The sequence below is a fragment of the Plecotus auritus genome (assembly GCF_963455305.1).
Source record: "Plecotus auritus genome assembly, chromosome: 6".
Taxonomy (NCBI): domain Eukaryota; kingdom Metazoa; phylum Chordata; class Mammalia; order Chiroptera; family Vespertilionidae; genus Plecotus; species Plecotus auritus.
In genome coordinates this window covers 1002809-1028211 of record NC_137773.1, presented here as the reverse complement: position 1 = coordinate 1028211, position 25403 = coordinate 1002809, and the positions used below count along the sequence as shown (strand labels likewise).

General features: G+C 57.9%; 1 protein-coding gene across 3 annotated transcripts in view; it reads left to right on the top strand.

Annotated features, from left to right (window-relative positions):
* The window catches only part of MAD1L1 (mitotic arrest deficient 1 like 1), a 162034-nt gene that overhangs the window by 1831 nt on the left and 134800 nt on the right, over window positions 1-25403 (top strand). For all 3 annotated transcript variants that reach the window (XM_080676393.1, XM_080676392.1, XM_080676391.1), the window contains exons 2-9: window positions 2975-3136; window positions 7014-7154; window positions 9848-10027; window positions 15178-15302; window positions 16528-16609; window positions 20009-20139; window positions 20333-20447; window positions 24018-24079. In XM_080676393.1, the coding sequence (XP_080532519.1) occupies window positions 2987-3136; window positions 7014-7154; window positions 9848-10027; window positions 15178-15302; window positions 16528-16609; window positions 20009-20139; window positions 20333-20447; window positions 24018-24079 (986 nt within the window). In that variant the 5' untranslated portion in view covers window positions 2975-2986. The remainder of the gene's footprint in view (window positions 1-2974; window positions 3137-7013; window positions 7155-9847; window positions 10028-15177; window positions 15303-16527; window positions 16610-20008; window positions 20140-20332; window positions 20448-24017; window positions 24080-25403) is intronic.

Genomic DNA, 25403 nt, shown 5'->3' with positions numbered 1-25403 from the left:
TGAGTGTACAGGGTCTCAGACCTGGTGTGAGTGTACAGGGTCTCAGGCCCGGTGTGAGTGTACAGCACTTCAGACCTGGTGTGAGTGTACAGGGTCTCAGGCCCGGTGTGAGTGTACAGCACTTCAGACCTGGTGTGAGTGTACAGGGTCTCAGACCTGGTGTGAGTGTACAGGGTCTCAGGCCTGGTGTGAGTGTACAGCACTTCAGACCTGGTGTGAGTGTACAGGGTCTCAGGCCCGGTGTGAGTGTACAGGGTCTCAGGCCCGGTGTGAGCGTACAGGGTCTCAGGCCCGGTGTGAGTGTACAGGGTCTCAGGCCCGGTGTGAGTGTACAGCACTTCAGACCTGGTGTGAGTGTACAGGGTCTCAGGCCCGGTGTGAGTGTACAGCACTTCAGACCTGGTGTGAGTGTACAGGGTCTCAGGCCCGGTGTGAGTGTACAGCACTTCAGACCTGGTGTGAGTGTACAGGGTCTCAGACCTGGTGTGAGTGTACAGGGTCTCAGGCCTGGTGTGAGTGTACAGCACTTCAGACCTGGTGTGAGTGTACAGGGTCTCAGGCCCGGTGTGAGTGTACAGGGTCTCAGGCCCGGTGTGAGCGTACAGGGTCTCAGGCCCGGTGTGAGTGTACAGGGTCTCAGGCCCGGTGTGAGTGTACAGCACTTCAGACCTGGTGTGAGTGTACAGGGTCTCAGGCCCGGTGTGAGTGTACAGGGTCTCAGACCTGGTGTGAGTGTACAGGGTCTCAGGCCCGGTGTGAGTGTATAGCACTTCAGACCTGGTGTGAGTGTACAGCGTCTCAGGCCCGGTGTGAGTGTACAGCACTTCAGACCTGGTGTGAGTGTACAGGGTCTCAGACCTGGTGTGAGTGTACAGGGTTTCAGACCTGGTGTGAGTGTACAGGGTTTCAGACCCGGTGTGAGTGTACAGGGTTTTAGACCCGGGGTGAGCGTACAGGGTCTCAGACCTGGGGTGAGTGTACCGGCAGCAGCAAAAGCCTGTGGTGGGCTGGTGGGACCTGTGAGGCGGCGTGCCAGGTGGCGGGCGTCCTGCAGTCTCATTAGGTTCCAGAAGTCGTCCTTCTGCCCAGGACCAGAGGGGCCGCCGAGAGCAGGGAGTGTGGACGCCCAGCTCAGGGCTCCGTTGACCGCAGTTCCCATCCAGTGGTTGGGTTGCTGGGACACTGGAGTGTCTTGGATAAAGAGGATGGAGTTGAACTGCGGCCTTCTTGCCTGCTGTGAGGAGCGGCCTAGCCCCAGGCAGTTGAAAACGTGTGTGTTCTTTTCATTCTAGTGTATTACATGCTTCAGTTCTTACAGGGACGGCATCTAGCGAGAGGATATAGTGGCTAAGTTTCCCGTGGTGGATGGAAGGAATGGCCTGGTCTAACCCGGCAAATGGAAGGGTTAGCCCTGCTGCCTCCCGCCACGCCGGCCTGTATCTGCGAGGCTCAGGGCAGGGGGAGCGCGGGCCCACTTCCCATGTATAGTTGGGCGGAGAGGACAGGCCCGTGCAGGGGTGGGAATGGCGGCCTGGGAAGACAGGGCTCTGCCTGCTCAAGGCCGAGGTCCTTGTTAGTGGGACGTTCCGAATCAAAGTAAGATCCGCCACTTCTTGGCTTGTTTGTTTGTTTGTTTTGGGGGTGGGATGGGGGTGGTGGCGGAGGGAGGTGTGTTTAATCTGATACTGAGGGGCCGCCTATGTAGCCAGCTTTCTAAGGGGAGAACCGTTCTCGCCTGTGAAGTCACGCTTCGGGCTGTTAACTGCCCCTTCGCTCCCTCGCTGGCTGGGCTGGTTGCCGGCAGGTGTGAGGCCGGGACAAGCCGAGGTTTGGGGGTGCGTGTGCTTGGCGGCTGCTTGTCCTCAGCCTCCGTGCGCTGGCTCGTGGAGCGCTGGACCCGCAGAGCCAGGCAGGCCCGGCTCCGTCTCCGTTGCCACTTCCTGAGATGCCTCTTGGCGGTTCCGGTCAGCATGAGAGTTGGACTGTTCGGCAGCGGTTGTCCCTCTGCCGCTGGAAGACTGGTGGACTGTCATCCTCACCACCGCTTGGCAAGGAGGGCAGTGATGTCAGTTTACAGATGAGGAAACTGAGGCTTGGGGAGTCTTGGTGCCAGTAAATGTCAAATATCTTCCTTTTTGGTATTTACTTGGTTGCAAATAGTAGTAATTTATTAGTCACTGGAGGCCCAATGCACGAAATTCGTGCAAGAGTAGGCCTTCCTTTTCCCTGGTGCCGGCACTGGCTTTCCTCCGGCCGCCGGCAGGCACCCGGGACCCTGGCTTCCCTAGCAGCCTGGCTTTGTCTGGAAGGATGTCTGGTCTAATTAGCATATTGTGCTCTTACTATTATAGACTAGAGGCCCGGTGCGTGAAATTTGTGCATGGGTAGGGTCCCTAGGCCTAGCTGGCGATCAGGGCCAATTGGGGATCTTCCTTCCCCGGCTGCTGGCTGCTGGCTGGGGTCTTCCTTTGTTCCGTGCCGCCCCCTGGTGGTCAGCGCACTTCATAGCGAGCGGTTGAACTCCCGGTTGGTTGAACTCCCAGGGGGACGATTTGCATATTAGCATTTTATTATATAGGATTGTTAACAAGTCAGCATTGCTGTGTGTTTTGTTTGTGATTCCCAGAAACTGGGCTCTCTGTGAGTGTGACTGTGGGAGGTGCCACCCGCCTGCTGCACCCGCCCCCACCCCCCAGCTGTCTGTCTGTCCCGCTGCTGTACAGGTCTGCTCTGACGTTCAGTGGCTTGGGGGCATGTCGGCTTCCTGTGCCTCTTACTTTTCTGGCAAATCAGCAGTTGGGCTCCCAGGTGACCCTGGGTAACGGGGCTGTGGGCCCTGGACTACCTGAAGGGCTCTGAGAGCAAGTGGCGGGGCGGGGCGGGGCAGCGCGGGGCGGGGCAGCGCGGGGCGGGGCAGCGTGGGACTGAAGTTCTTTGGGAAGGCTCCCGTGACCCCTCCCTTGTCTTCCTCCAGAGAGGCGTGGCCATGGAGGACCTGGGGGAAAACACCACGGTCCTGTCCTCCCTGAGGTCCTTGAACAACTTCATCTCTCAGCGAGTGGACGGAGGAGCGGGCCTGGATGCTTCGGCCTCGGCCCCAGGGTTCCTGCAGATGCAGTACCAGCAGAGCATGCAGGTGAGTGTCGTGGGGAACGGCGTCTCTGGCTGAAGACTCCTGTCCGTAGGTGTCTTCCATGTAGTGCCAGTTAGCCTGTGGCGAAATCGGTTTCCTTACACGTCGTTCTGCTGCAGGTCGTAGGAGCCACGGCCACTGCTGATGGTAAGTGGGCACTTACTGTAGCTGCGGCAGCTCAGTGTCTCCTCAGCCTAGAGGCCAGCTGGCCGTCTCCCGGGTCTCCAACATAGGCGTTCAGAGTTTGGGGGAGAAAGCGGGAGGGAAGCAGGGTCTGGCCCTGACCCGTCCTGGTTGACAGCCTGGTCTGTGAGCAGCGCAGAGCAGGCCGGGTGCTCAGCGTGTGCTCACGGTAATGAGCTCACGGGCCCTAGTGGTGGGGATTGGAGAGCTGGCTGTTCATTTAATTGAGGAAAACCCGCACTGCCGGGGCGTGTGGCCACCCAGGGCCAGCAGCTGCTGGCTCCCTCGAAGGTGGACGCCGGGAAGGGAGGCCGTGCGGTGACACAGGTCCTTGGTTGCCTGGCGGGACAGCCAGGGGGGTGAGTGAAGGCTTGGGAATGGTATGGCCTCAGACTGCGGGAGGTCATTTGCAGATCTTGGCTCCTGTCGGCCATGGGGTGATTGGGACAGTTTTACTCCGATTGTAGTGTTATTTTGCTTTGTTCCAAGTTCTCGGCATTGCTCCCTGTAGACACAGTTGTAAAGGGGTCAGGTCTCCTGAAGGGCACCAGCGTCTAAGGAATTGTGGGGTCAGAATCACTGGGTCCACGCAGGCTTGCCCAGGCCCCGCTCTGCTCCGGCTGCTGTGTCCCTCCTCTCCTGTTGGCCCTCGTGTTGCTGGGGCCGTTCAGCGACAGTATCCTGTGTCAGACGTGGGTGCTGCTGGGGCCCTTGGGTGACGGTGTCCTGAGCCACCTGTGGGCTCCTGTTGCTCTGGGAGCCCCATGAGGCTCAGGTGCAGTCATTTGCTGAGTAATTGAATTACTTTATATTTGTTAGTAGTGGCCTAAGTTGCTCACTCCCATTTTTTGGCAAGGACTCTTATTTATTTTGAAATTAGTTTTCTTGTGTTAAAACACTTTTTATTGAGATAATAGTGGTAATAGTTACACTGTGATCCTTGCCCACTGCTTGGAAAAAGTAACAATTTTATTGATGCACATGACTAGGAATGTTTGGCCTGTGAGGACTGTAAATCTAGAATCTTGGAGGCCCCAGTTCTCACTCACTCAGCGCTGGGAGGGTCAGTGAGTGAGTGACAGCCAGAGCGAGCTGGTTAGCGATGCGGCAGTGCCTGCTGTGGCACCCTGGCCCGTCCCGGGGTTTCCCCCGGGGCTTCTCTCCCCAGCCTGCCTCCCCAGCTGTGGGCCTGTTTTTTGCCACCAGTATTTCTTGCCCACCAGGCCCCTCCTCCCTCCTTTGAATAAGTTTCCTGTTTCCAATTGAAAGTGTTCACAGTTTGCTCTGCTACACGTCAGTGTTTGTGTAAATATGAAAATGTTTCAGCTGGCCGGGGTGGCTCAGTGGTTGAGCATTGACCTAGAACTGGGAGGTTACCATTCATTCCCGGTCAGGGCACTTGCCTGGGTTGCTGCTGGTTCCATCCCCAGTGGGGGGCGTGCAGGAGGCAGCCGATCAATGACTGTCATCATCGATGTTTCTGTTTCCCTCTCCCTTCCTCAAAAAAAAAAAAAAAAAGAATGTTTCAGTTACTCTTCTTCGAATGCAGTCCACATTCCAGGAGGATGAGGCCCTGGATCCCGTGTCTCTGGACTCGTGGTCCCTGTGGGTGGCGCCCCCTGGAGCTGTGTGCTGCATCTTTGGAGAAGCTGGGCCACCTGCAGACACAGAGTGAGGCTGGAAGGCCGGCGTGTGGGATGGAGGGTAGAGTTAGGAACCTCCATGTGCCAGCAGGTGGGCAGTGCAGTGAGAGAAACAGGGTGAAGGAAGTGTGGACTTGGGCCCCCACCAATGCGGGGGCGGGGAGCGAGGGGGCGGAAATTCCCTTTCCCTGGCCACGTTTCTCACCCTTGGCACTCTGACACTTTGGGCTGGATAGTTTTTGTTTTGCTGGACTTTCCTGTTGCTAAACATCCCTGGCCTCTGCCCACTAGGTGCCCGTAGCACACACATCACCACCCCCTCTGTGGCAGTCAGCAATGTCTCTGGACAGTGTCAAGTGTCCCTGGTTGAAATAAGAACCACTTGCTCGCCAAAACCGGTTTGGCTCAGTGGATAGAGCGTCGGCCTGCGGACTGAGGGGTCCCGGGTTCGATTCCGGTCAAGGGCATGTAACTTGGTTGCGGGCACATCCCCAGTGGGAGGTGTGCAGGAGGCAGCTGATCGATGTTTCTGACTATCTATCCCTCTTCCTTCCTCTCTGTAAAAAATCAATAAAATATATTAAAAAAAAAAAAAAGAACCACTTGCTCTAGCCCAGTGCTTCTCAAATTCTAACGTGCATGTGAGTCCCTGAGAGTGCGTGTAAGGGGAGGATTCTGATTGGGTGATTCTGGGGTGCACGCAAGACTTGGCATGGCTGTTGAGTGTCCAGGAGGTGCTGTGTGCTGGATTGCAGGCCATTCTGAAGTGGTCAGGTGCAGCCCACCTGGAGAAGAGGCCCTTAGAGGCCGTGATTCTTTGAAACCATTTGGTGTGTCTTCTGAGTCCCTTCAAGGCTTGAACTCACCTCTGTTGACCTGCCATCTGTGGGAGGCAGACTTCTGAGGTAGTCCTTGGTGGACCCATTTAATCCAACACTAACTGGAGTTGTGGCAACGAGGTTTGCAGATGTAATTAAGATCTTAAGTCAGTGAACCTAGGTGAGCCTTTACAGTGTGGTTGAGCGATGAGACCAGAGCTCAGAGGTGTGGAGCAGGAGAGCGATCCACCCGTGGGAGACTCTCCCTGGGTGGCTGTGGAGCTGGAGAGGCCGTGTGGCAGGAACTATGGGTGGCCTTCCAGAGCCACAGCAGCCCATGGTGACAGCCAGCAAGGAAATGGGTCCCCAGTCCCACAGCCACGTGCGTGTGGAAGAGGGTCCCGAGTCCAGGTGAACACACAGCGCACTGACTGCGTGGCCAGCTGTGTGCCCGGCCTTCTGACCTGCAGGGCTGATGCTCACGTTCCTGGTGCTTTACACCGCTAGTTCGGTGACTTGTTACACGGCAACGGGAGACCCTTTTCTTAATGATTCTCTTTTAAACTTTTTTTTTTTTTTTTAATATATTTTATTGATTTTTTACAGAGAGGAAGGGAGAGGGATAGAGAGCCAGAAACATCAATGAGAGAGAAACATCAATCAGCTGCCTCCTGCACACCCCCTCCTGGGGATGTGCCCGCAACCAAGGTACATGCCCTTGACCGGAATCGAACCTGGGACCCTTCAGTCCGCAGGCTGACGCTCTATCCACTGAGCCAAACCGGTTAGGGCTCTCTTTTAAACTTTTAAAAAATACGTTTTTATTGATTTCAGAGAGGAAGGGAGGAGAGATAAATGCAAACATCAATGATGAGAGAGAATCATGGATTGGCTGCCTCCTGGATCGAGCCTGTAACCCCGGCATATGCCCTGACCGGGAATCGAACTGTGACCTAGTCCATAGGTTGATGCTCAACTACTGAGCCACACCAGCCAGCCTGCCCACTTTTTTGAAACGAGCCCACACACTGTCATCTTAAACATACCCCCCTCTTCATCTCTCTCATCTTCTTTGCCCGTCACCCAACTCGGGATCCGGCGTCTTCCTTCTTCCCCGGGGCTGGGTGTGGGCCGTGTTGGGAGTAGGTGCCCCAGGAGTGAGTGTTGAATGAGCCACTCGCCTGTTTGATGCAGCGGCTACTGAGGATTCTCTTTCCTTTGGCATGACCCGGCCAGCTGGAAGAGCGAGCCGAGCAGATCCGGTCGAAGTCTCACATCATCCAGGTGGAGCGGGAGAAGATGCAGATGCAGCTGAGCCACAAGAGAGCGCGTGTGGAGCTGGAGCGAGCGGCCAGCACCAGCGCCCGGAGCTATGAGGTGAGTGCAGGTGGCCAGCTCCTGAGACCCTGGGAAACTAGAGGCACACGGGCCAGGAGCCAGGTGCTCTGCCTCTGGGCGGCCAGGCCTGCCTTCGAGGCCCTGGTATCGGCTGTGCTCCCCTCCTCGCGGAGGCTGCGCAGATGCCAGTGCTGCAGGCGTCCTCCCCGCGGGCCTCCTGGCTCCCCTCCCTCTGGGGGGACTGGGATGAAGAGCCGGCAGAAAAACCAGGTGGTGTGGGGTCACAGGCTTAGAAAGGCGCCAGGTTGCGTAGGGGTCTTGGGCCCAGGCTGGGTCTTGCTGAAATGGTTATAGGGCCTCGGAGCAGAGAGCCCCAGTCTTGGGGCTGTTGCATGTTGCCCTGGCTCACCCATGGCAGGCTGGGAAGGCATAGCTCCCTTACCCAGAGGCGCCAGGTCCTCCCCCAGTGCTTCCTTGGCTTGGATAACAGCTCTTTGCAGGGTTTTTCAGGAAGCGCTGTGCGGAGTGGAAATGTCGCTAAGCTTCAGGCAGCGCATCCTGGTTCTGTGCTTTCCTGAGGGTGGATGTCTGGTCCGCTTTTGCATACATGGCCCATCTGCACGCCTTCCTTGTCCCTTTAAAAATGGCTGGGGTCTTGGAGGGTGTGCTGTGACTGGACACGTTTGAACCCGGTGGACAGTTCCTGGCTGTGGTGCACTGCGTGGACTCAGTAGCCCAGAGATGTGGCCTGTGGCTGGGGCACCTCGGCCTCGGCTTTGGCTTTGGCCCAGGTGCTGCTCCGAGTGGTGTTTCTCTGTGGGTGGGACGGATGTGATGTTCTGGGTTGTCTTAGGAGGGACCATCTTGGGGAACCTGTGGGAAGCAGGAGGGAGAGGCTGTGGGAATCTTGCAAGTATTGGAGTGTCCTTACGGGTAGGGAGGTGGCACAGGGCCATGGACTGTGGGCGCTGTGGGCGTGGTGGCACTGCCTGGCTCTTAGCAGACTGGGATGTGGAGCTGCTGGCGTTTCTCTGGGCCCTGAGTCCCGTGAGGACAGGGTCTGTCCTGACTGCCCTGGACCCCAGTGTCCAGAATCGGCTGTGACACCTTAAAGGTGCTCAGGAACCATTTGAACAAGTGAGGGGTGGCTGCAGGGTCACCAAACGTCTTGGGGAAATCCAAGGGCAGAGCTGACTGAGCTTCATCCTGGGGCCCACACTGAACACGGGCCCCCGAGAGGCCTTTCCTTCCAGCCGAAGACGGGCTGAAGGTGACCCGGGGCCTCTGAGTCAGTGGCTTTTATTGTTTTTAATGTTCGTTATTTTTTAATATATGTATTTTATTGATTTTTTTACAGAGAGGAAGGGAGAGGGATAGAGAGCTAGAAACATCGATGAGAGAGAAACATCAATCAGCTGCCTCCCGCACACTCCCTACTGGGGATGTGCGCGCAACCAAGGTACATGCCCTTGACCGGAATCGAACCTGGGACCCTTCAAGTCCCCAGGCCGACACTCTATCCCAGGGGTGGGCAAACTTTTTGACTCGAGGGCCACAATGGGTTCTTAAACTGGACCGGAGGGCCGGAACAAAAGCATGGATGGAGTGTTTGTGTGAACTAATACAAATTCAAAGTAAAGGAGCGGAGGGGAGAGCAAGAGAACCCTCCGCTTTTTCGGCTCCGCGGGCCAGATAGAACAGCCGAACGGGCTGGATCCGGCCCTCAGGCCGTAGTTTGCCCACGGCTGCTCTATCCACTGAGCCAAACCAGCCAGGGCTGAGTCAGTGGATTTTAAATTGCTCCTTTGAGTCTTGGGCATCTACAGTGGTTTTTCAGGACTGTCACTGGCAGTGAGTGGGGGTGGGAGGGTGGGGTTGGGGCGGGACAGGTGGGTGGGAATCTCAGCCCTCCCGCCTGGAAATAGCTATTAGATGGTGAGATGCTGGTGTCTGAGGACCTGCCCATGTGCGCTCAGGCCGGCCGCCGAGTGGAGATGCCACACCTGCCTGTGGGGTGCAGCCAGAGCACCTCGCTGCTGCCCGGGGAAGGTGCCTCTGATGCAGGGCCTCCTCGGGAGGCATCCCTGGAGTCCCTGCGGTCTGTGGAGGAGCTTCTGCGGCTCAGCTGTCTGGCCGGAGGTCCGAGGCCATGGTGTCTGCTCCGTGTAACCAGGCTTCCTCCACTTTCTAGTCCCACTTCCCTTGGCTTCTTAGGCGGAAAGGAGCCCCCTCCGTGGCCGGGTCAGCCTTTACGGCCCCAGGGATCATCAGGGGGAGGAGTCTCGGTTCCGCGCACTCACCAGCACAGGCCATGCTGCCGTGAGGGTCGAGTGCAGGGTGGCTCTGCAGGTTTGCAGGTGCCCTGGTGGTAGAGCGGGCCCTGGGTCAGCTGCTCCTGCCTGCAGGCCGCCTGTCCTGCCGGCCGCGCATGCCAGCTGTTATAACGGTAGCCTGTGTGCAGTCCGTGAAAGCTGGGGCCGCCAAAGCCCGGGGGCTTCTTTCCCAGGGTCAGTCTGAGCGTGGGGTTTCACCCTCATCTCCCTGCACATGGTCTCCTGGACGATGACATGGGGTCATACACCTGAGAGCCCCCGGGGGCCCCTGGGCCAGAGCCCTGAACTCAGCTTTTTCCGGGCTCCTGCTGGGTGTTCTCTGGGCCGGGGGCCTGGCCTGAGGGAGGCCGGTGGGGCCGCCCTGCCCTGACCGTGCTGACCGGGTCCTCCCTCTGGCAGCGTGAGGTGGACCGCAACCAGGAGCTCCTGACCCGGATCCGGCAGCTCCAGGACCGGGAGGCGGAGGCGGAGGAGAAGATGAAGGAGCAGCTGGAGCTCAACCGGCAGTGCAAGCAGAGCCTGGACGCCGCCCACAAGCGGCTGCGGGAGGAGGAGGACGGCCGCGCCGAGGCCGGCAAGGTGGGCGCGCTTGGTGCTTCCGTTCTGCGCCTTCGTCCTTCCCGTTGTCACCGCAGCAGAGCTGCCGCCCTGCCGGGCTGTGGGTCTCAGTGACACGGTGGAGCACCTTTCAGTCTCTGTAGTCACGGTTACCGTGGTGGGTGGGACTGTTTCTTGTCGGTTTTCTGTACGCACACCCTGGACACGGACATGTTACACGCACACCCTGGACACGGACATGTTACACGCACACCCTGGGCATGGACATGTTACACGCACACCCTGGACACGGACATGTTACACGCACACCCTGGACACGGACATGTTACACGCACACCCTGGGCATGGACATGTTACACGCACACCCTGGACACGGACATGTTACACGCACACCCTGGGCACGGACATGTTACACGCACACCCTGGACACGGATATGTTACACGCACACCCTGGACACCGACATGTCACACGCACACCCTGGACACGGATATGTTACACGCACACCCTGGACACCGACATGTCACACGCACACCCTGGACACGGACATGTTACACACACACCCTGGACACGGACGTGTTATACGCACACCCTGGACACACATGTGTGGGGCAGAGCTTCGTGCCTGCCCCGTCTGCTGCCCTTGAGTGTTTCGTTGGAGTCATGCCTCGCAGGGGGCGAGGGCCCCAGTCGCAGTGGTCCCTGCGCTTGTGCTGCGGTCCTCGCCCCGCTGGGTCTCGCCTGGCATGGAGTGTGGTTTTCTGGAAATGCTTGTGTACCAGGTGTCCCGGTTAATAATGCGGATTTGTAACCAAAGAAAACACGATCATTTCAAGAGAAACATCAAAAGTGCTCTATTCAAAGTAATGTCCATCGCTAGCTACACATTTCCCCATCTTTCAGGTAATTTGTGGGTACCGTCCCAATAGAACTTTTCTTGTTCTGAGGCAAACCATTCAGAGACCCAGTTTTCCACTTCTTCGTACGTTTTGAAGGGCTGCTCAGACAGTGCGTGTGCCATTGATCAGAATAAGTGCTCATCTGAAGGAGCAAGGTCTGGTGAATACGGCGGGTGGGTTCATACTTCCCAGGCAAGATCTTTTCACGTGTCTTTAACTGGTTTTGAAGTGTGTGATGGTGCGTCATCATGAAGCAAAATTACTTTGCCGTGTCTTCTGGCCCATTCTGGTCGTTTCACGATCAAAGCGTGGTTCAAATTGATTATTCGTTGTCAGTAGCGATCAGTATTAATGGTTTCACCTGGTTTTAGAAACTTATAATACACCCCACCTTCCTGATCCCTCCAAATGCAGAGCATCGTCTTCTTTCCGAAGCGATTTGACCTTGCAGTCGATGTTGATGGTTGACATGGATCAACCCATGATTTTGTGCATTTGGGATTCTCAGAATAAATGCACTTTTCACCGCCAGTCACAGTTCGATGCAAAAAAGACTTTCTTTTGTGCCATTGAAGCAACATTTTACTGGTGACTTTTCGGTTTTCCATTTGTCTTTTGTTCAGTTGATGTGGCACCCATTTTCCTTCCTTTAAAATCTTTCCCTTTGCTTGTAAACTATTGGAAATTATCTGCTGAGCAACGTTTAATCTTTCTGCAAGTTGTTTTTGAGTTTGACACGCATCTTCATCTAATAATGCTTGTAATTGTTGGTCTTCAAACTTTTTCGGTTGACCTGGACGTTCTTTGTCTTTCACATTGAAATCATCACTTTTAAAGCCTTTAAACCAGCGTTCACAAGTATCTTGAGATGGAGCATGTTCACCATAAGCTTCCTGAAGTATACGATAACTTTCAGCAGCACTTTTCTTCAAAATAATGAATTAAAACTTCCCGCAAATGCTTTTTTTGGGGGGCACGAAATTCGACACTTCTAAGTGTAAAAGTATCTATGATAACACCTTCAGCAAATTTGACATGTGAAGTTTTGAAGCTTGTTGTCAATACAACAAAATAGCATACATATCAAATCGCATATATACTGAGTGGCCAGATTATTATGATCTCTGAATGCATAATAATCTGGCCACTCAGTGTGTGTGTGTGTGTGTGATACACATATATTTTAGAGGCCCGGTGCATGAATTCGTGCATGGGTGGGGTCCGGCCAGCCTGGCCAGGGGGAGGGGACATGAGCGGCTGGCCGGCCTGCCTGCTGGTCGAACTCCTGGTCGAGGGGACAATTTGCGTATTAGCCTTTTATTATATAGGATGTACACTGAGTGGCCAGATTATTATGCGCTCAAGAGATCTTAATCTGGTCACTCAGTGTATATCAACATATGTGTAACTCCATCTATTGAAAAAAATCTGCATTATTAACTGGTACACCTGGTATGTTTCGTTTTGTTTCCCCCCAGAAGGTGTAGGTAGTTGCCTCTGGGTTTGCATTTCTTTGATTGTGTGTGTGTGTGTGTGTGTGTGTGTGTGTCAGCGTGTGTGTGTCAGCGTTTGTGTGTGTCAGCATGTGTGTCAGCGTGTGTGTATGTCAGCGTGTGTGTGCGTCAGTGTGTGTGTCAGCGTGTGTTTCAGTGTGTGTGTGCGTCTGTGTGTCAGCGTGTGTGTGCGTCAGTGTGTGTGTCAGCGTGTGTGTCAGCGTGTGTGTCAGCGTGTGTGTGTGCGTCAGCGTGTGTGTCAGCATGTGTGTGCGTCAGTGTGTGTGTCAGTGTGTGTGTCAGTGTGTGTGTGCGTCAGTGTGTGTCAGCGTGCCACACCAGCACAGCCAAGGGTTCAGCGAGCCTGAGGGAGGGCCGGCGAAGGATGAAGAAAAGACAGACAAAGAGAATAAGCTGGGTCTAGTGGATCTTCTGTGCGGGACTGAGACCACAGAACAGATCCAGACTGCAAGCTGAGCCTTTATTTTATAGTCAGAGGCAAACAAGGTAATTTACAATGTTCTTGTAAGTTTCACTTGTTGTGGCAGCACTTGCTGCACCTCCCCAGCCCATTAGCTACCCAGGAAGGATCTAGGGCAGCCGTGGACAAACTACGGCCTGCGGGCCGAATCCGGCCCGTTTGGCTGTTCTATCTGGCCCACGGAGCCAAAAGAGCGGAGGGTTCTCTTGCTCTCCCCTCCGCTCCTTTACTGTGAATTTATATTAGTTCACACAAACACTCCATCCATGCTTTTGTTCCGGCCCTCCGGTCCAGTTTAAGAACCCATTGTGGCCCTCGAGTCAAAAAGTTTGCCCACCCCTGATCTAGGGAGTGTCACAAGATCAAGCTTAATGATGCTAAGAGGGCCGTGCCCTCTAAGCTGGGACTTGTTTGCGGCTTTGCCAGCAGGTCAGTCCGAGGTTTAACCCTATAGCCGCTCCCTACATGTCAGCACGTGTGTGTGTGTGAGCATGTGTGTGTGTGTCAGCACATGTGTGTGTGTTGGCATCTGAGAGCACCTTTGAAACCAGAGCATCAGTGAACTGTAGTGTCCTTTCGTCTCCATCAAGTGAAGGCTGTCTCCATTTTAGAAACAGCCCAAGCGTTGATGCTGGTGGAAATTGGACTCCTCTGACCTTTCCGGTCCCTTCGCTTGCTGCTCAGGATCACAGGCTGGGAGGAAGGAGAGGAAACGCTGGGGGTGGGGAGGGAGGGAGGCAGGGAGGTGGCATGGAGCATGGGTGCTCTGTCTCCCGTGGCAGCTTTGGAAGCCCGGGCTGTTCTTGCCCTGGCGACACTGGAGAACATGTAAGGATGTTTGTACATCTGTCTTCTGACACGGATGTTGGCAGCAGAGGGGGCGGGGAGCTTCCTCAGGAAGGATCTCCTCCCGCCCTTGCTGTGCTTACCTGTCCTCCCCTCCCCCTCCTGCTGGGTTCTGGAGGCAGGTGTGGGGGTCTCTGGGGAGGCAAGTCCTGCACGCCCTTCAGCGAGGGGCAAGAGGGGGAGACCCTTACCACAGAAGGCGCGGAGTGGATGCCAGTGGGCCAGCGTGGGAAAGGGCGTGGCCAGCTGGGACGCAGGACCACGCAGGTCGCTTCTCTTACGCTTCACCTCCTCCGAGGAGCTTCCCAGTCACTCGATGCAAAGTCAGCCCGCACCACCCCACTGCCTTCTCTTGTCTCGGTGCCCTGGGTCCTGTGCTCGCCACTCTCCAGGCACCTGATGGCCTGGCTCACCCACGGCACCCACCCGGCTCGCCGCACCACCTGTCTGACCCCGGTACGCACACGGTGCCGGTGCCGGTGCCGGTGCCGGTGCCACGCCTGTCTGTCGAGTGCAGGAAGGCTCTCAAAGGAGGTGCCCCTGTTGAGCGTCTTTTCAGGACCTTCTTCGTTCTGTGTGGTTCCCACAGGTAGTCGCTGTTGTAATAGCAAACCATGCAGATCAGTGGAGCGGGGGACGCCGGCCTGTGTCGCCCCGTCAGCCTCCCGAAGGCCGTGGGGTGGTGCTGCCGATCCTGTCAGTGGTCCGGGTGACTGGGGAATGAGTGCGGTGGCCTCCTCGTCTGCAGGGTGCCCCGTGCCCCAGGGACTGCCGGGTCACTCTGTGCTGAGCTGTCAGTCCCTTTTCTTGCCCTGCTCGTGGCCCCCTCGGGTTGATGTCCGGCTCCCGCGGCTGCTGAGGCTGGCACTTCCGGCCTGGGAACGCTCCAGTCGTCATGGCATTCTGGCGGCTCCCGATTCTGTGTGACGTCCGTGGTGTCATTCTGAGGACAGCCTCAGTCCCCCATGTCCGGCTTCTTGGGGGCGCCTGGCTGTGGCTTCCAGTGGTGTCTTCAGCACAGTGGGAGGTGGCTCGGAGGGTCAGGGAAGGAGCTCCCGGCTGGGGGAGGGGCCAGGTGTGCGGGGAGGGCTGTGCAGGGCACACCAGGGACGGGAGGGTGCGAGGTGAAGGGATGTGGTGTGGGGACGCTTCGTGGGAAGGGCTGTCGGGGGGGTGAGGCTGGGCCCGTCTTGGCCGGCAGCAGTTCTTGCTCCTGAGGCTGTTGTCATGTGATCCACCCTCTCCTGTGGGCTCCTGGGAGACTCACGGTTGGCTTGGCCGGTGCTCTGGGGCTTCTGGTCATTCCTCTGAAGGAGCAGATGGCTCTGTCCCTGCCCTCGGGAGTGGGATGGAGGGCCAGGCTCTGTGAGGGCCTTTGACCTCTTCTGCGGGAGACTGCCGTGCATCCGCGTGCCGGTGGCCTCGGGGGACGCTGTGTGCTCTGCCTGCTTTAGACCATCAGCGAGTTGAAGGGCAGGATCTCGGAGCTGCAGTGGAGTGTGATGAACCAGGAGATGCAGCTGAAGGGCCTGGAGTCCGAGAAGCAGGAGCTGCAGGAGCAGCTGGAGCTGCAGCTCAGGTGAGTGCGTGCGGAGCCTGCGCACCTGCCGCCGTGGGCAGAGCTGAGCCGGGTATCCCGACGTGAACCGTGTGGAAGACACAGGCTTGCCCTGCACCCCCTGCGGGTGCCAACCAGCCTCCACGAATGTTGTGTGTCCCAAAGCCCCGAGGCTCCACAGGTCCTTCAGGTGCTCCCCACCCCTAGGCTCTTGGGGACAGACCCTGAGGCCTCCGAGGCCAGGACTGTATAGTGTCAGAACAGAGTGTCGTTTTGAAGGTCCTGAGGACGAGGAGGGAGTAGCCACGGAGGGAGCTTTGGAGAAGACGTTGCATTGGAGCTCGTTTTTTTGTTTTTTTGTTTTTTTTTAAATAAATATATTTTTATTAATTTCAGAGAGGAAGGGAGAGGGAGAGAAGTGGGTAGAAACATCAATAATGAGAGAGAATCATTGATTGGCTGCCTCCTGCACGCCCCCCTACAGGGGATCAAGCCCATAACCCGGGCATGTTCCCTGACCTGGAATCGAACCCTGACCTCCTGGTTCATAGGTCGATGCTCAACCACTGAGCCACACCAGCCGGGCTGGAGCTCAGTTTTAAAGGCTACGGTGGCCATCGGTGGCCATCTGCAGCTGGTGGGAGGCGGGTGGTGAAGGACATTTTCAGAAGACGGCCTTCTGAGCAAAGGCACGGAGAGGGAACACTCACTGGCGGAGCTGAGGTCAGAGGCCTGAAGGCTCCTGAAGAATCTGGCCTTTGTCTTCGCAGCTGTTGCTGAGGGAGAGTTGTGGCCACTTGGCGGAGTCACGATCCGTCAGGAGTGGGTCCCACTGTGGCTGTGCCGGGGCCAGCAGCCAAAGCTGGCGTGTGAGCAGATGTGGGGCTGGAGAATGGGGTGCTGCAGCTGGAGGGGATCTGGCTGGTGGTCTGGGCTCCCCACTGAGCCTGCCCTGAGGAGAGGGCCCCGCAGCACTGGCCGGGGTTAGCATCCAGACTCAGGCTGTCCCTGAGGGGAGTGTGGGCAGTGTATGTGTACATGTATGTGTGTGCATGTGTGTAAGTGCATGTGCATACGAGTATGTGTGCATGCATATGTGTGAGTGTGTGTACGTGTGTCTGCACTGGAGAGCTTTAGGGTAAGGGGATTGTTGAAGACCTGGGGCAGTATGGGTCCGTGACTTTGTCCTCTCTATCCCTTTCACCACATACCACATTCTGCATGTGATCCACTTTTCTCTTCATAGAAAATGGCAGGAAGCCAATCAGAAGATCCAGGAACTCCAGGCTGGCCAAGAAGCCAGGGCAGAGCAGGAGCAGAAAATCAAGGTGAGTGGCTCCGTTTCAGTCCCTGGACTGTGTGGCAGGTGTCCCCGTGGTGGTGTCAGCCCCTTTCCTGCCGTAGGTGTTTCTGAGCTGGGCTGGGCTCATGGCCTATGGGGACAGTGGCTGCTGCGCCCACGTGCCCTTTACACTAACCGTCTTCTCGTGTGCCCGGCTTGTGCTAGCTGGTAGGGATCCACGGGGAGAGAGACGTACTCTGCTCCCGGATGGAGACACAAGGAAGAAAGTGAACATAGGATAGTTCGGGTGGTGTGCGCGGGGAAGGTGATCCGTCGCGGGGAGAGGTCGTCCGGCTCGTGGGTGGTGGGTCTCAGTGCAGGCGCCTGTTCTGACGTTCGGCTGTGCTGCTTCACGGAGGGAGGGCCCTGCCTGGCAGACAGTGACTGCAGGCCCCGGGGTGGCTGCCGCCGCCTTGAGAGTGACATCCACCCTCTGTGCCCCGCCTCCTGGTCTGCCTCCCGCTGCCTCCCTGCTCCGTCCTGTCTGCTTCCCTCCCCAGCTGTTCTGCCCCATCAGCTCCTAGCCTCCCTGCTCTCTCGCCTCTGGTCTTTCACAGACTGTTCTCTGTGGCTGCTGTGCTTGCTTGTCTCTCCTCCCAGCCTTCTCCTCACCCTCACCACTTCATACATCCCACTACCTCTTTTTTTTTTTTATAACATATTTTTATTAGAGGCCCGGTGCACGAAATTTGTGCACTTGGCGAGGGGTCCCTCAGTCTGGCCTGCGCCCTCTCACAGTTCGGGAGCCCTGGGGGGATGTTTGACTGATGGCGTAGGCCCACTAAGCCGTCAGTTGGACATCCTTAGCATTGCCACAGAGGCTGGAGAGGCTCCCCCCAGTGTCACCGCGCTCGCCAGCCGTGAGCCCGGCTTCTGGCTGAGTGGTGCTCCCCCTGTGGGAGCACACGGACCACCCCGGGCAGCTCCTGTGTTGAGTGTCTGCCCCCTGGTAGTCAGTGCGCATCATGGTGACCAGTCATTCCACCATTTGGTCATTTGCATATTAGCCTTTTATTATATAGGATACGCTGTAGATGAGGCCCCCTAGAACCATAAGAAATGCAAAACATTCACTGTTAACGCATTCTCGAGTTGCCCCCATTAAAGTCAAATTGCCCCCTCTCCCCTGTGGGGCGTGTGCTGCACCGTGGGAGCCACTGGGCTTGGCACTTTTCCTCTCTGAGCTGCATTTCTGAACACAGACGCATCTACCACGGGAATTGTAATCTCTCCTCCGCCTGCCTCACTGGGTTGTCATGAGGAGGTTCTGAGCTAATAAACCTAGAAATGTTTCATCACGTAAGTGATGTCTAAACGGGAAGGGATTGTTATTTTTCAGCCCACGGGTACCCTTGCAGGTAGCAGGTGCTGATTGGGGGAGGAGGGCATGATTGTTTCCTGGGACTGTAGCTATGGAAGCTTTACAGAGGGTTCCACAGGCCTTGGAGGGGCGGGCTCTGGCCAGCAGCCCTGTAGTGGTAGTCGTCCCTGGAGGCACTGGCTGGGGGGGCGGGCGCTAGGGCAGCTGCGAGGCCGAAGGGGGAGTAACTGTCAGACCTCCCTGCTTGGCGCCATTCTTTAAATTGTACGTGGCCGTCTCATAGCCATACGTGCTCAGGGCGGGGCTCCAAGCTCCTGGAGCGGGGCGGGGGCTGGGCCAGGGTGGGGCCAGGCGGGCTAGGAGGGCGGTTTTAGCCACTGCCCTGGCGAGGTTCAGTGCACTTCTGCTACAGAGACAGTGCTGCTGCAGAGACGGTGCCGCTGCTGTCGAGGGGGATGGGTCTGACCCTGGGGGGCCGCTCGGGCCTGCCTCCACCTGGGTCTGGAGTTGTAGGGAGGAGAGGCGTGCCCAGCCCCAGCGGAGGGGGCCTGGCAGCAGCAGGCCGCGGGCCCCGGGTGCCTCGGGAGCGCTGATGGGTCGTCGCCAACATGCTGTTGTTGTGGGTGCCCATGGCGGGGGTGCGGGCTGTGGCTACTCCCGAGGCTGGGTCTTCTCCCCGTCCTGAAGCCTCCCCGTTCCCCGAGGGTGCGGGGGCTGGGGTAGGGTGTCCGTTCAGGGGGGTTGGAAGAGCCCCCCTTGGCCTCTTCCCCTTCCTTCTTTGCAGTCCGGGCTCCTGTCAGGCACTCTCCTCAGACCCCCCGGGAACTTGGCTCTGGCCACCCCACCCCTCCGTGGCTCCCTGCCGCCCCTGCGCCCCTTGGCTCTCCCTGGCTGCCCACCTGTCAGGAGGCTGCCGGGGCGCCCTTCTGTGGGCAGCTTGGTCCTGGGACAGGGGGTGGGGGTGTGGGGAGCAGCTCCAGTAAAGTTTAATAAACCCCGGGTCCGCGTCAGGATTTGGCTGTGGGGCTGCCTGCCTGGGCGGGACGAAATCGCGCAAGACCCGGAGTCCGCCCAGCGGCCCCACAGCCCTGCCCACCCCGGTGACTAGTTGTGACAGCATCCCGGATAATTTGCATATTCCTCTATTACTAGTATGATTGATTTCAGAGAAGAAGTGGGGTGGGGGGAGAGAGAGAGAGAGAGAGAGAGAGAGAGAGAGAGAGAGAGAGAGAGAAACATAAATGATGAGAGAGAATCATCGATCGGCTGCTTCCTACATGCCCCCCACTGGGGATCAAGCCCACAACCTAGGCATGTGCCCTTGACTGGAATCGAACCTGGGACCCTTCAGTCCATAGGCTGATGCTCTATCCACTGAGCCAGCCTGGCCAGGGCCCACGACCTCTTTCCTGCCCCTCGTCCTCCTGCCGGCAGCCCTCGGCCCACTTCTCAGGGTTTACGTGCCGATGCCTGTCTCTTCTGCCAGGCTCCAGGCCCTTCCTTGCAGAGGCCTCGTGTGGGTCGCCTGGCCCCCCCGTGTGACTCAGTGCCTGGCTCAAAGAGGGCCCCGTTCGTGCTGGTGGTTGTTGAATGGCTGATGGATTTGGTCCTGGTCTCAGGCTCTTAGCCTGTTTTGTGACTTGTCACTCTGGATGCCAGCTGTCTCCATTGTGTCCTGAGGGACCTAGAGATGATCAAGAAAGGCTGTCCTCCCTGTGGAAAGGCGCAGTTGTCACATGTGTGTTGGAGCAGCGGGAGCAGACGCCGCACGGAGGAGTGGGATGTTTCACTGGGGTTCGATCAGGGCCTTTGCTGAGTGTCCTTGGGCCCGATGTGTCTTAGGCTCCTGCCTCTGAGGGCAGCACAGCCCAGCACAGCAGCGTGACACTGGCCTGTGCTCCACTGTGGCACTGCCCTGGGGTGAATGCGAGCCCCAGTACAGAGGCACACCCGGGGCAGGCAGGGAGGCTTTCTGGAGAAGGGGATTGGGTCACGGAGGTCGCTGAAGACCTGGGGCGGTATGGCGTCCGTGACTTTCTCCTCTCTGTCCCTGGCCTCAACCAGGATTTGGAGCAGAAGCTGTTCCTGCAGGAGCAGGATTCCGCGATTGTGAAGAACATGAAGTCTGAGCTGGTGCGGTTGCCCAAGATGGAGCGGGAGCTGAAGCAGCTGAAGGAGGAAAATGCCTACCTGCGGTGAGTCAGGCGCAGGCAGTGAGACGGGCGCAGGCGGCGGGGCGGGTGCAGGCCGTGGGGCAGGCGCAGGCGGTGGCTGGTAGCCTCCAGGGGTTAGTTCTCAGGGGTTCCAGCGTGCAGCCCAGTGCTCCTGGGCTCCTGGACTCGTCCCCAGGCCAATGGCATCTGAGTGACTTCACTTCTGCCCCCTCAGGGAGATGCGAGAGACCAACGGGCTGCTCAGGGAGGAAGTGGAGGGGCTGCAGCGGAAGCTGAGCCGTCAGGAGAAGATGCAGGAAAATTTGGTGAACCTGGAGCTGGAGAAGGAGGTGAGGGCCTGAGCTGGTGAGCTACTTCCTGGGGGAGGCCTGGCCGCTCGAGGGCTCGGGGTGTTTCACCTCAACGAGGGAAGCTGCTGTGCTGGTGTGGTGGTCAGACTGCTGGCCTCAAAGCCGGCCCTATCCTGACCCCCAGAACGGCGAATCTGTTCCCATAGGTGGCAGAGGGGACTAAGGGTGCTGATCAGCTGGCCAGTGTGGCCACAGGGACTTGTGTGGGCAAGAGGAGGCTGAGGAGGTGGGCGCGATTGTCGGGATTTCACCTGCCACTGCTGGTGGCACTGAAGATGGAGGAAGGGGCCATGAGCCAAGGACTGTGGGCACCTCTTGGAGCTGGAAGAGGAGAAGTGGATTCTTCCCTTAGACCAGCGGTCGGCAAACTCATTCGTCCACAGAGCCAAATATCAACAGGACAACGATTGAAATTTCTTTTGAGAGCCAAATTTTTTAAACTTAAACTTCTTCTAACGCCACTTCTTCAAAATAGACTCACCCAGGTTGAAAACCGACTTCTGCGCATGGGCCATGAAGTTTCAATCGCACTGTCCGTGCGCGCCCGCACGTGGTATTTTGTGGAAGAGCCACACTCAAGGGGCCAAAGAGCCACTTGTGGCTCGCGAGCCGCAGTTTGCCGACCACGGCCTTAGAGCCTCCTGCTGCCACCGTGATTTTAGCCCGGTGAGGCCCCTGTGCTCAGACTATTGAACTACAGGGCTCTGAGTTCGGAAATCGGTGCAGTTCTAAGCCACAGGAGTAATAGGAACACCGACACAGGTGGTGTCCGAAAGGAACGTTGTTGGCGTGTGAGACCGGGAGGGAACATTGTTGGTGTGTGAGACGTGGAAGGACATTGTTGGCGTGTGAGACGTGGAAGGACATTGTTGGCGTGTGAGACGTGGAAGGACATTGTTGGCGTGTGAGACGTGGAAGGACATTGTTGGCGTGTGAGACGTGGAAGGAACGTTGTGTCATGTCAGACGTGGAAGGAACGTTGTTGGTGTGTGAGATCTAAAAGGAACGTTGGCGTGTGAGACGTGGAAGGATCGTTGTTGGCGTGTGAGACGTGGAAGGAACGTTGTTGGCGTGTGAGACGTGGAAGGAACGTTGTTGGCGTGTGAGACGTGGAAGGAACGTTGTGGCATGTGAGACGTGGAAGGAACGTTGTTGGTGTGTGAGATCTAAAAGGAACGTTGGCGTGTGAGACGTGGAAGGAACGTTGTTGGCGTGTGAGACGTGGAAGGAACGTTGTTGGCGTGGAACGTTGTTGGCGTGTGAGACGTGGAAGGAACGTTGTTGGCGTGTGAGACGTGGAAGGAACGTTGTGGGCGTGTCAGACGTGGAAGGAACGTTGTGGCATGTCAGACGTGGAAGGAACGTTGTGGCATGTCAGACGTGGAAGGAACGTTGTTGGTGTGTGAGATCTAAAAGGAACGTTGGCGTGTGAGACGTGGAAGGAACGTTGTTGGCGTGTGAGACGTGGAAGGAACGTTGTTGGCGTGGAACGTTGTTGGCGTGTGAGACGTGGAAGGAACGTTGTTGGCGTGTGAGACGTGGAAGGAACATTGTTGGCGTGTGAGACGTGGAAGGAACGTTGTGGGCGTGTCAGACGTGGAAGGAACGTTGTGGCATGTCAGACGTGGAAGGAACGTTGTGGCATGTCAGACGTGGAAGGAACGTTGTTGGTGTGTGAGATCTAAAAGGAACGTTGGCGTGTGAGACGTGGAAGGAACGTTGTTGGCGTGTGAGACGTGGAAGGAACGTTGTTGGCGTGGAACGTTGTTGGCGTGTGAGACGTGGAAGGAACGTTGTTGGCGTGTGAGACGTGGAAGGAACGTTGTTGGCGTGTGAGACGTGGAAGGAACGTTGTTGGCGTGTGAGACGTGGAAGGAACGTTGTTCCCACTCCCGGACTTGAAGGGCGCCTGTGCTGAGTATTTTCTCCCTGTGTCCGCTGTCGGGATCACAGGTGGCGTTTTGTGAGACAATGGAAGTTGTCGGTGCTGAACAGGTGCCATCCTGTGGGCAGATGAGGCTGAGGTTCCCAGAAACTCTGTGTTGTCCAGCGCTCATGAGTTTGGACCAAAACTTAGGCCTCCGGCTCCTGGCCCGGGTTGTTCCGTCCTGCATGGCTTCCCCGTGGCGGCGCTCTGTCGCCCCACCTCTCTGGTTTGCCGGCACAAACCGTGCCACCACTGCCCAGTCTCCAGAGTGGTGAGAATGGTGTGAGTGCTCTCCCTCTCAGATTCCCACACCACGGGGTCCTGCTGGGTCCGACCCCCGTGGCTGGACAGGGACCTGAGCCCACGAGGAGGCCCAGGGCCAGCCTGAGGCATCCGGGGGCTGGGCAGAGCGCCTCTCAGATGCTGGCTCTCGTAGGCACTTAGCCTGACAAGACAGCTCCGGAGCTGAGCAGCTTCTTCTCTGGACAGAGTTCGTTTTGAAATTGGTTAAGATTTTGGCTCTAGAATCACACGCCTAGTTTAAACCTGCCATGGAAGCTTGCTGGCTGTGTGACCCTGGGCAAGTTCCTTAACCTCTCTGTTCACCTCTACAACGAGGAATAACCGTGTTGGCTGTGGGGCTGAAAGTGCTAGTGAAGCCGTGCCTGGCACTAGCAGGGGCCCAGGGGATACTTGAGTGATGGAGTGAAGGCATTCAGAGCCCTGTGCTTGGCGCCAGGCGCAGGTGGCAGGTCAGAGGCCTGGGTCTGCCCTCCCATTGGTTACATTCGGGAGGAGCAGCTGTGTGAAACACAGGGCAAGCCAGCCTGTGGGCGTGCGGGCAGGGAGGTGCCACCACCTCCTCCTGTTCTCAGGGCTGGCTCCCTCCTGCTGGGGGGCCGTGGGGCCTGGTCCGCCATGTCAGGGGGGCGGGACTTGGTTCTAGGGCTTAGTTCGTCTGCCCTGTGGCTGGGGGTTTTGGGAGCCGCTGGAGGGTGGAGTGGGGCAGCAGGGCCCTGTGGGCTCAGCCACCTGCAGGACCACCAGCAGGCGGTCCCCCTGGCCCCGTCCCCCCACCGCCGGGCTCTGACAGGATGTGTGGGGCCAGGCGCGAACGAGGTGAAGCGTGCAGTGTAGCCTCAGTGATCGGGAAGCAACCCGTCTGCTTTGGAGCAGAGGTGGCGCATTTCTGTTTCAGCTCAGGGCCAAGGGCAGGGTCCGCTGGAGCGGGGGTGGGACCCTTGCCTCTGCCGAGGGCCATTGGGTGTTTATCACATCACTCGCGGGCCACATCCACTGACCCACTTAGACATTACGTTGGTCTGAAAAGCTCCCAGACCTACTGAACTTGGAGTCCCGCCTACGGTTGCCTTGGCAGGGCAGACGCAGAGCTGCGGCCCTCGGGCGGACGTTCCTACCCCTGCTCTAAAGGAGGGAGACTTGGCCTTCAGCAGCACTGTCAGTTTCGTGGGGTGATAGTTGGTGTGGAAATCCGTGGGCACACGGTGGGTGGGAGACAGTAGGTGGGGCGTGGGGGCGACGGGAGAGCGGAGGCTGTGAGCCCTTGCAGAGGAGATGGCGGGGGCACGATGCTGTGGGTTCTACCCTCCGTGTCTTTGCAGAGGCTGCTGGCGAAGCTGCAGAGCTGGGAGAGACTGGACCAGAGCACGGGCTTGAGCATCAGGTAGGCGGAGGGGGCTGGCGCCTCAGGGTCCCTTCTCGGTGCAGTTCGCGCCTTGGGCAGAGGGGCCCAGCCTCCCACCCCTCTCCAGCAGAGGCCCTGGCAGCGGCTGCTGGCAGCTTCTTCCTCGGGCAGCTCAGGAAGTCGGTGCCCTCCCTGCCAGGTCTTCATAGCCTCCTCACGTGGAAACGAGGCGGGGCAGGGCTGGACACGGGTGGGCTGGTCCAGCTCTTCCTGCCCAAGGGGGCTTAGCTGACCAGGCTGCTCTCCGCGGGCGTGGTGTGACGCCTGCCCTCGGCACTGCCCTCACATGCTGCGCTTTAGTCCCCCCTCCCCCGGCCCCCACCCGGGTCCTGCTGAGAGAACCAGCGAGCTCACAGCGTGCGATCCAGAGTTCGCAGTAAATGGTTTGGGCTGGAAACAGGTCTGCGTACGCACAGCCGGCAGGTGGCGGGTGTTGGCCTGCATTGTTGGGCTGGATTGAAGGACTTCCTCCTGTGCGTACTGAGGAGTGATCGTTTCTGGGAGCTCATTCCAATGAGGTGCTCGTGATGAGGGGCAGTGGGCCGAGCTTTTAGGGTGGAAAGGAAAACAGGTGACAGGGCTGTTGTCCTAGCCAGGCCCTTGCAGCGGCTGCCCCTCCTTCTGGTGGACCCGGTGCCTGCCAGCAAGTGCGGCAGGAGGCAGAGTGGCAGCCACTGGGGCTGTGGGGCGGCCTTCCCGGGCACAGACCTGAGGGGCCGAGCCGGGCCTTGGTACTCTGGTGGGGAGGACGGGCAGGACGGGCATCTTTACCCCAGCGGTCCTTCAGGGGCGCCGCCCGTCTTTCTCCAGCATTGCTCTGCTGCTGCTGCCCCGGCCCCTGGCACCCGCCAGACCACCGCCTCAGCAGCCTTATCTGCCTCGCTGCCCCCTTCTGCCGGGGGGTGGGGGGTTGGGGGGGCAGGAGGCTGGTCATCTGGCTTAGTCCTAGTGCCCGGGCAGGGCCTGTGGTGTCAGAGAGCCTCGTGCTGTTCACCTGCTGCATGGTCTGAGGCCTTAGTTTCCCAGTGTCTCCTGGAGCCTGGCCGAGGGGGGCCGCTAGAGAGCTGCCTGTGATTGCGCGGGGATCGCTGCTTCTCAGCCCCAGCTGCTCCCGCTGGCATGACGGCTCCAGCTGCCCACGCCGTGCAGGTCCTCCTCGTTTTCCTTTCGTCTGAGTCAGAGGACAGACGGGGCTGCTGTTTCCTCTTGAACTCCACCTGCAGAACTCAGGCTCTCAGAGGGCGGCCCAGCAGGGCCCACGTGTCTCGTGCTTCCTCCTGTTCGCTGGGCTCATTAACTCAAC